Raw genomic sequence first — 9,062 nt, forward strand, 5'->3', positions numbered from 1 at the left:
AACTGTTAAAATACCCAAAGTTTAGGCCAAAATATCTCCAATGCCCAAGCATGCTTCAAAAAGCTGAGCATACCGTCTAAAATGTGGGACTTCATACTAACATTATCTGCAAAAAAATCTTTGGGCACTCACTAAATTATTTTACAGGAGGACTGCAAACTTGTCCCCCACCGCAGGTTACCCGCTTCAGCTTTTTTTCATTATAACGCGTTGATTCTGTAATTATGGCACAGCAACAGACAGAAAATGCCACAAAATGGTTACACACCATACACTTTAATGAAATAGAACCAATTATATTTAATTGCTTAAATAAAAACAAATACTTTGCCCACCACAGGGTACCCGCGTACATTTTTCATCACTAAAGCAGGAGATGGAACCATTGAGGTAGGAATAATGTGCCTTCTCTTCTGTCTTTATCGCTCGCTGCCCACTGTAAACTAGTTTCTCTTGAGTCCGCTCTTTGTTGCGCTAACCGATTACAAATTTGGATAACTGATAAGAAAGCCAAGAAAGATGTCAAAGCCTATATTCTTCAGAGTATTAGTTTCAAAAGTACATTGATTTTCACTTACATAAGGATAAAACATTGGTTATGCACATAAGCGTGCGCAAAAGTTAATGGGACGGAGTACATTTTAAATCCAAATCAACAGCCACAGGAAAAAGCAAGCGATAAAGACAGAAGAGAAGGCACATGATTCCTACCTCAATGGTTCCATCTCCTGCTTTAGTGATGGCCACCGATAGATGCCAGGACTTCCCCTTCTTTCCAAACCAGTCGTGCTGCGTTTCCCAAAAACTGGTTGGAATGAACTTCATTGCCCAGTCCACTCTGAGCAGCATGTGCAATGGTTTCAGGTTATCAATAATTTTACTCTTGGCCTCGTCCTGGTGAACTGAACAGAGAACGTGTGACTTCCAATCCTCTACGCTCGACGCAGCGCAGCTTGAATCAGGCTGTAACTCCTCTGGTTTATCAGGACTGAAAATGGATTATTTTACAGCCAAACGCTTTTCTCCTTTTTAGGCGTATTAAGCAACCAAAATTGAGTCGTAAGCGAAATAATTTATTTCCAGTAGAACAAAATCTTTTTGATAAAGTTGTCTGTATCAAGATGTGATGTCAGCCGTGCAAGTTTCAAGCAAATGTATTATTCCATTATTAGACGAACAAAAGCCATTTTTTTATTATAAAATCATTCTCACATTCAAATACAGACAAAGTAAGCATTTTGATAGTGTTCTATGAGTCCTGGTTTGACTTAGCGAAGAGTGAGTCCCGTCACATAGTTCACTTATACAATAACAGAGGTCATTATTAAGCTGCCGATTCTTATTTTTATGGCTGAGGTAAAACAAAAGCTTTCAAAATGGTTCTATTTCATTAAAGTTTATGGTGTGTAACCATTTTGCAGCACTTTCTGTCTTGCTATGCCATTATTACTGAATTGGCGCGTTATAATGAAAAAAAATGTACGCGGGTACCCTGTGGTGGGCAAAGTATTTGTTTTTATTTAAGCAATTAAATATAATTGGTTCTATTTCATTAAAGTGTATGGTGTGTAACCATTTTGTGGCATTTTCCGTCTGTTGCTGTGCCATAATAACAGAATCAACGCGTTATAATGAAAAAAAAAACTGAAGCGGGTAACCTGCAGTGGGGGACAAGTTTGCAGTCCTCCTGTAAAATAATTTAGTGAGTGCCCAAAGATTTTTTTGCAGATAATGTTAGTATGAAGTCCCACCTTTTAGACGGTATGCTTAGCTTTTTGAAGCATGCTTGGGCATTGGAGATATTTTGGCCTAAACTTTGGGTATTTTAACAGTTTTCACTGTTGGGTGAGAGAGGCGGTCTTGGCTGACATGATTTGTGTGATGAAACTCGTCGTAGGAGAACGAAATGTTGACAATAGATTGTCCTTGGGTAGGATAACATTCACTGAAAATATGAAAAGATTTGGCTGAATTCTTAAAGCAGTAGAGCTTTATACTTCTGACCATTTTTTAGGCGATTTTTGGTCATTTTTGCAAAAAAAACAAGGAGGGGTGGTGAAATCCCCCCAGTTTGACCAAATTTCCTTAAACTTAGACTGAAATAATTTTGGGTGGACCCCTTTAAACTGGCAAAGTTTCGCTGAAATCGGTGAGATGGCTTGTGCCACCCCCGCCTGGTCCTATCGTGAATGCACTCTTAAAATGCGCTCAGCTCGTAGAAAAGTCAGTTCATAAAAACCTCTGCTAAAAACGCTGCTCATAGAAAACTTTTCAACTTGGGCAAATTTGTGTTGAACGCGCTTTCCACTGTTTTCCAACTAATGTTTGGTCGCTCACCTGTCAGAGGAGCTGCACTGCAGACACCTGGTAGCATCTAATGGACCTGCATGTGAGGCGTTCAGGGAACATTGGTAAAATGTACCATCAACTCATACACATGTTCAGCAAGCGTTTAGCCTGTTTCCAGCTAATGACTGATATCAGAAGAGGATGGGTGACAAAATAAATATATTTTCAGGTTTAAACATTTTACAAATGTATCACTGAAAATCAATGCAGCATAACTAAGTTATGCAAAAACAGCTGTTCATCAGCATGCATGATGGATTAATAGCTGTGGCAATGCTGAACCAAAATAAGGGGGTGGGGCGAGTAAATCATTAGCTGGTGCAACCAATGAAGAAAGTAGGTAATACCAGTGCTACCATTGGAAAAGTTAGTCTGGAGCCCTGCTACATGTGTTTTACTTTTAGATAAAGGCATGCAACAATAGTTGTACATACAATAAATAGCAATCAAATGCAGAGACAATTATATAACAGTATGTTAAGGAGTCGTTACATTTATACAGTCTTTCAATTACAACTGGCCCTTTGAGGGCAAACATAATGCTTATGTGGTCCGGGATGAAAATTAGTTTGACACCCCTGACCTGGAGAGATGGAATTTTCCAACATAAAAAATATCATGATTCTGTAAAGACTTGATTTCTATATCTTCTGTATGACATACAAGCTCATTCATATACTCATGAGTGTATTGTTTTTCTCCTTCACAGATGTCACCTACTGAAGCAAGCTGACACAAAATCAGTCAAGAACAAGGACGCAACATGGCATCTCAATTCCTGAAGTACTCGGTACTTCTTCAGAAATACCGGACTCCGCTGCTCATTGCGAGCTGTGGTGGGGTCTTTGCAGCCAACATGTTCTACCATGTTTGCCCTGACATGTCCTATCGTCAGCTCTATCAAGCCTGGCACAATGGAGAGCCTGTCACGCTGTCTGAAAAGCTGGAGGATGTTTTTCAGCAGGTAGCGTATTTGTGTGCAGAGGTTTCACCTCAAGGTCACATTAAGTAGAATTTTATTGTAAACTTAGTTAGATCTTTACAAATATCTGCAGAGGGTGTAGATGACATACAGTCACATTACACCTAGAAGCACACTACTGACAGCCACTGAGCTATATTAAAGAACTGTGTTTTGGCAATAACATTTATATTGGTAATGGCTACTTGAATTGAATGCATGCACAATATTTTTACAACAGTTTATTACAGCACACAAAAAGTTTATTTTCCACTTACAAAACATTAAACAGTGCTTAATGGGGAAAAAGTGATGTAGAATAAAATTAGTTGTGTTGTTGTTTTTATTTGTAGGTGTTGAAGGACTATGGTGTCAGCTCCGCCAAGAATTTCTCTGCCTTTGCCTCCTTTGGCTTCCATCCAGTCGGTGCCGGTGTTCCATGGCTTCCCGAAGGGGCCCAAATTGGCATCCCAGCCAACTTTAACAGCAGTGCCAAAGACCCAAGTGGAATTACCAATCGCACCATTTTCATCAATGGCAAAACAGTGGATTGGAGCAGTGAAGTTGGTTCTGCTCTAAAGGAGGCACTGGTGTTTTCCCACGATGCACAGAAGTTCGCCATAGCGCGAGAGGTGGCCCGCTTGCAATCTGGAGGACCTATTATAAGTGCAGCTGTTGCCCCGTTCTGTCTTAGTGGGGTTTGGGTGTACAGTGTGGTGCTGAAGCAGGTGTTTGGGCTTCACACTGGGCCTATGCTGCTTCGTGGAGCTGCAAATGTTCTCGGGCTGGGCATTGGTGCTGTTTCCTACTTACTCACCTCAGATGCTGTCAACCAGTGGATTGACAATAGCTCAGACCGGTGTGCAGCAGGAGTGTCCCATGATTATGCCAAAGGAGGGGTAGAATTTTATGATAAAATTCTGTCCAGAAACAAGACACTGCGCTCACTGATGGGGCAGAAAGGAGAGGAGATGTATGCTCCCAGTGGGAACTTGTTTCCTGCTCACATCCTTCAACTGAAACACACACCATACACATCCAGGAGGGAAGGGATCCTTGCTTTGCTGAAAGAGGAGAAAGGGTGAAAAGACAGTTTGTGTTTAGAATTAAAGTAGATGTCACCTAAACAGCTGTAACGATCCACTGTAAGTTATGCTTATTTGTGAATAAAATGTTTCAAGAATGGCAGACTGGATCCTTAAGACTTTTTAAGTTGTAAAACCAGAGCTAAGGAATGAACATTTTGTTCATAGAAGTATGTCAACCCACATATACTGATTGATAGTTTTGTGTTTCATGAATCCCAAAGTGTAGAACAGTGGTTCTAAAACTTTTTACAGTGTGTACCACCTAAGAAAATATCAAGCTCTCCAAGTACCACCATTATGACCAACCTGAACATACAGTAGTGAAGGCTTACCCTTTTGACTGTTCACAAAGGAGGCATGCTTACTCTGAATATGAGGATTATTTATTGATAATTGTTGCCAGCAACAGCCACACTGTACACAACAGTAGCATTATAACTATATATAACAAAACAAGGTGCAGCACCTCTTTACCTCTCATAGACACAGCAAGCAAGAACATTAAGAACAACAGCTGTGTTTCTTACACACACTCGCTCTCTCGCGATGTCAATGCCGGTTCAAGTGAGACACATTTGTATTATTTCTAAATTAACATTTAATGTCATTAAATTAACACTTAATGTCATTTTAACCATACATTTGTCAACCGACTGCAGTTGCCAGCAGGACGTAGGTCGTTTACGTTTTGGGAAGATATTGACGTTTAATTTAACGTCAACGTTTTAGACATCTTCTGCTTGGCAGAAAGAGCATTAGTTACTTTTTTCCAAATAAACTGTTTCTTAAAACTGAATACACTGAAAATGCCCACGAGTAAACCCATTTTGTGTCATCTTACATGTGTTAGGCTACATGAAAATCAGTAATGAGTGAGCAAGGGATGATAACAGAAGCAGTGGGCACATAGACTCAGAATATTTTTATTTTCATTTAACTCAACATATCAAGCTTTTTTTTTTCCTTAAGCAAAAATATATTCAAAGAATACTTTCAGTGATATGTGTGTTGAAGTTTGATTGAAGTGTGGTTTACGGTTCCTTTTATTTCTTTTCAGAATAAAATGTATAAAGTAAAGTAAATAGTATTTTATTCTTCTATAGACCAACATCACAACATTTCGGGAGGGCACATTAAATTGGGAGTGGACACTTATCAGTGCCCAATGTGCCACAAGGTAGGGCCATACCATGGCCTAATTCCACATTTACAAGGCCACCAGAAGTCCATTGTTAAATATGGAGGTAAGTTCAACTACAGATATTGATCAAATTTTGTTAATACCAATGCCATTATTGATTTCCCTTATTGATCTGATTCTTTGTCAATTATGTTATCGATTTATGGTCAGTAGGCTATTCTATGTGGAGAAACTTAACTGTTCTATTATTGTCACTGTTTATCTTTTGGCTTCCTATAAATAGTCTGGAGACTGCACTTCCCTGCACTTGAGTTCTGCCTTTGTTGAGCAGCATCAGATGATATTGGTTCCAAATTCAATTTGTTTTTGATTTTCAACTGGAAGTGGTTATCAATTTCCCATCCCATCCCTAATTGTTGTTACACTGTATGATAAATAGAGATTACTATGAATTCTTAAAAAGCACTTTCTGTTTAATCAAATTTTAGGAATGTGTAGCCCAGTCTTCATAAGTAAAGTGAAGAGAAAGAAAAATAATGTTAAAGATTTATTTTTCAGCACGTATTAGTGATAGCTGGCATTTATAGAGTTATCTCCATGTCCCTGAACGGAGCGAGCATTGCGTCATCACGTCACAGCCAACCGCGTTGCAGGAGAGCGCGGCGCGCAGCGTGAGGGCAGTACTGGCAAAAGTTGTCCAGAAGTTCAAAACTGAGCGAAACGGTTAAAGTTCACTGTCGGTTGAAGATACGGAGTTTTTAGTTGGTGTTAACTGCTCGGCGGTAACTTAATTGTTATGTTTTGCGTCGAGTAAAAGCGGGCTAGCCGTGGCTAATGTTAGATGCTAACCGTAAATGCCATGCCTCGTGTCCGTTAGCCGCTAAGCTAGCTATGAACATGAACTTGTATCATAGACTGTATAAAAGATGGACGTAGCAACCGGCCCTGAAAAATGAAGCCAACCCGGAAGTGTCAAAAACCTGTGTCCGCGAGCTGCTGGCTCCAAAAAGCCCTGGCTCCCTTAGACTTGAATTGGAAAAGAAGTGATCACAGATCACGAAATACTGCATTCCTACAGCTCAGGATTTTTTTCTTATTAGTTTTCATAGTCAAATTCAGAGATCAGGTGGCCAATCTGAAAATAAATCAATACTGAATTTTTTAAAAATCGTCAAAATTTTGCAGGGCAAGGGGCGTGGCTGGCTTGACTGACAGTCGGCAGGGACGATGCATACGAAGCAAGCACAAGGCGGTAAATGTGGGCGGGTAGAGAGGGCCTGCCTCTCGATCCATCTGACCAAACGCTGCTCCTATGGCTCCGCCCCCTCTGATGATTTTTGCGTCACTAGCGAGAAGGGTCTGACTGCAGTCGGAGCCAAGGCACAGCCGCTACAAACCACGCCCCTACAAACCACGCCCACATGACCCTACGTGGCTGTGGGGTTCCACATCATGTCAAATGTAAACAGAAGGGAAATAAAGCAATAATGCAATAACGTGAGCAATTTTACCAACTTTAAGGGTTGATTCACACCATTAAATGCCTTCCAATGCAAACAATGTGCTTGATACAATAAATAGATTTTTTTTAAATCAGAAAAAAAAAAACAGAAAGCAATGTAAATAAATCTGGTGCATGCAGCCTTTTTTTTGACTAAAGTACACAAGTTTATTTCGGACTAAAATTAATATATATTAATAATAATAACAATAGTAATTAGTAGCAGTTATTTCAATTAAAATAGGTTGTTTACACCTAGAGCCACAGTGTCACAGCTTGGCCTACTACATCACATGCCATAAATATCACTCAAAGGTGATGATTTCTTATGGGCTAACACAAAAGATAGCTGGCCCTTTGACACAAATAAAATGTATTTATTTAGAACCAAGTAGGCTACAATATTTTTGAATTAAGTATACAATTCTCAAGACTAGCAAAATGAATGGCCATACACCCATCTTCAAAAAGTGTACCTTAAAACGCAAAAGTTTAAAAGTTTTATTTTAGAAAAAAATCAGATATGAAACAGCCAGCAACAGCTTTTACTGTTTTGTGGTCAATAAAGTAGTACACAAGTCCTCGGACTCCAGAGCTCTGTTTCTCATTGATGAGACAAAGTGGAAGAAAATAGCAAGTATATAGCAAGCCAAAAGATTAACAGTGACAATAATAGAACAGTTAAGTTTCCCCACATAGAATAGCCTACTGACCATAAATCGATAACATAATTGACGAAGAATCAGATCAATACGGGGAATCGATAATGGCATTGGCATTAACAAACTTTCAGATTCAGATTTCTTTTATTGTCATTGTAACAAGTACAACGAAACGCAAGGTGCAGTCCTTTCAGTACAAAAATAAAAAAAATGCAAAAACATAAGAACTTGAGTAAACACTATATACAATATAAAGGAAATATATATATATAAACAAGCAACAAGAAATGAATCTATATAGAAAGATGAAATTAAATAATGAGCACGGTGTATATTGCACAGAGTGGATATTGGGCAGAGGTAGTGGAGTTGTATATTGTAGAGTGGAGTTGTATATTGCAATATCTGTGGTTGAACTTACCTCCATATTTAACAACAGATTTCTGGTGGCCTTGTAAGTGGGAAATTAGGGCATGGTATGGCCCTGCCTTGTGGCTCATCGGGCACTGAAAAGTGTCCACTCCCAATTTACAGAGCTCTGGGCATGTGTCCTCCCTAAATGTTGTGATGTTGGTATATAGGAGAATAAAATACGATTAAAAAAACTCACAGGCCTAATTCCTCACTTTATACATTTCATTCTGAAAATAAATAAAAGGAACTGTAAACTACACTTCAATCAAACTTAATCAACACACATATCAACGAAACTATTCTTTGAATATATTTTTGCTAAAGGAAAAAAAACAAGAAAAAAAAAAGCTTGATATGTTGAGTTAAATGAAAATACAAATATTCTGAGTATATTTGCGTGTTCCCCCACTGATTCTGTTATCATCCCTTGCTCACTCATTACTCTGACTTTCATATAGTCTAACACATGTAAAAGCCGACACATTGACATTTTCAGGGTATTGAGTTTGAAGAAATAGTTTATTTGAAAAAAAGTAATTAATGCTCTTTCTGCAGAGCAAAATGTCTTAAACGTTAACATTAAATTAAACGTCAATATCTTTCCAAAATGTAAACGACCTACGTGCTGCTGTCAACTGCAGTCGGTTGGGAATGTACAGTTAAAATGACATTAAGTGTTAATTTAATGACATTAAATGTTAACTTAGAAATACACCTGAATCTTCTTCTTCTTCTTCCTGGATTATTGGCGCGCATTGCCTTCTTCTTCCTCTTCTTCTTCTTCTAATGCTTTGGCACGCATTGCCTTCTTCTTCTTCTTCTACTGCTTCTCTACCTGCGCGCCACCATACCAACAGCAGGCGGGGGCATGGTGTGTAAGGGGCCGGGGGCGTGGTGTGTAGAGGGCGTGGTGTGTAGGGGGCGTGGTTTGCTGCGGCTTCGGGGA

At 39.2% G+C, this 9,062-nt stretch overlaps 1 protein-coding gene across 1 annotated transcript in view; it reads left to right on the forward strand.

Moving 5' to 3' along the window:
* The window catches only part of tmem177 (transmembrane protein 177), a 7,436-nt gene extending 1,961 nt beyond the window's left edge, over positions 1-5,475 (forward strand). The window contains exons 2-3 of the mRNA XM_008292915.1: positions 3,059-3,313; positions 3,664-5,475. Coding sequence (XP_008291137.1) covers positions 3,113-3,313; positions 3,664-4,395 — 933 coding nt within the window. The 5' untranslated portion in view covers positions 3,059-3,112 and the 3' untranslated portion in view covers positions 4,396-5,475. The remainder of the gene's footprint in view (positions 1-3,058; positions 3,314-3,663) is intronic.
* The last annotated feature ends 3,587 nt before the right edge of the window (positions 5,476-9,062 follow it).

This window comes from Stegastes partitus, unplaced genomic scaffold (assembly GCF_000690725.1).
Source record: "Stegastes partitus isolate 25-593 unplaced genomic scaffold, Stegastes_partitus-1.0.2 Scaffold844, whole genome shotgun sequence".
NCBI classification, from domain to species: domain Eukaryota; kingdom Metazoa; phylum Chordata; class Actinopteri; family Pomacentridae; genus Stegastes; species Stegastes partitus.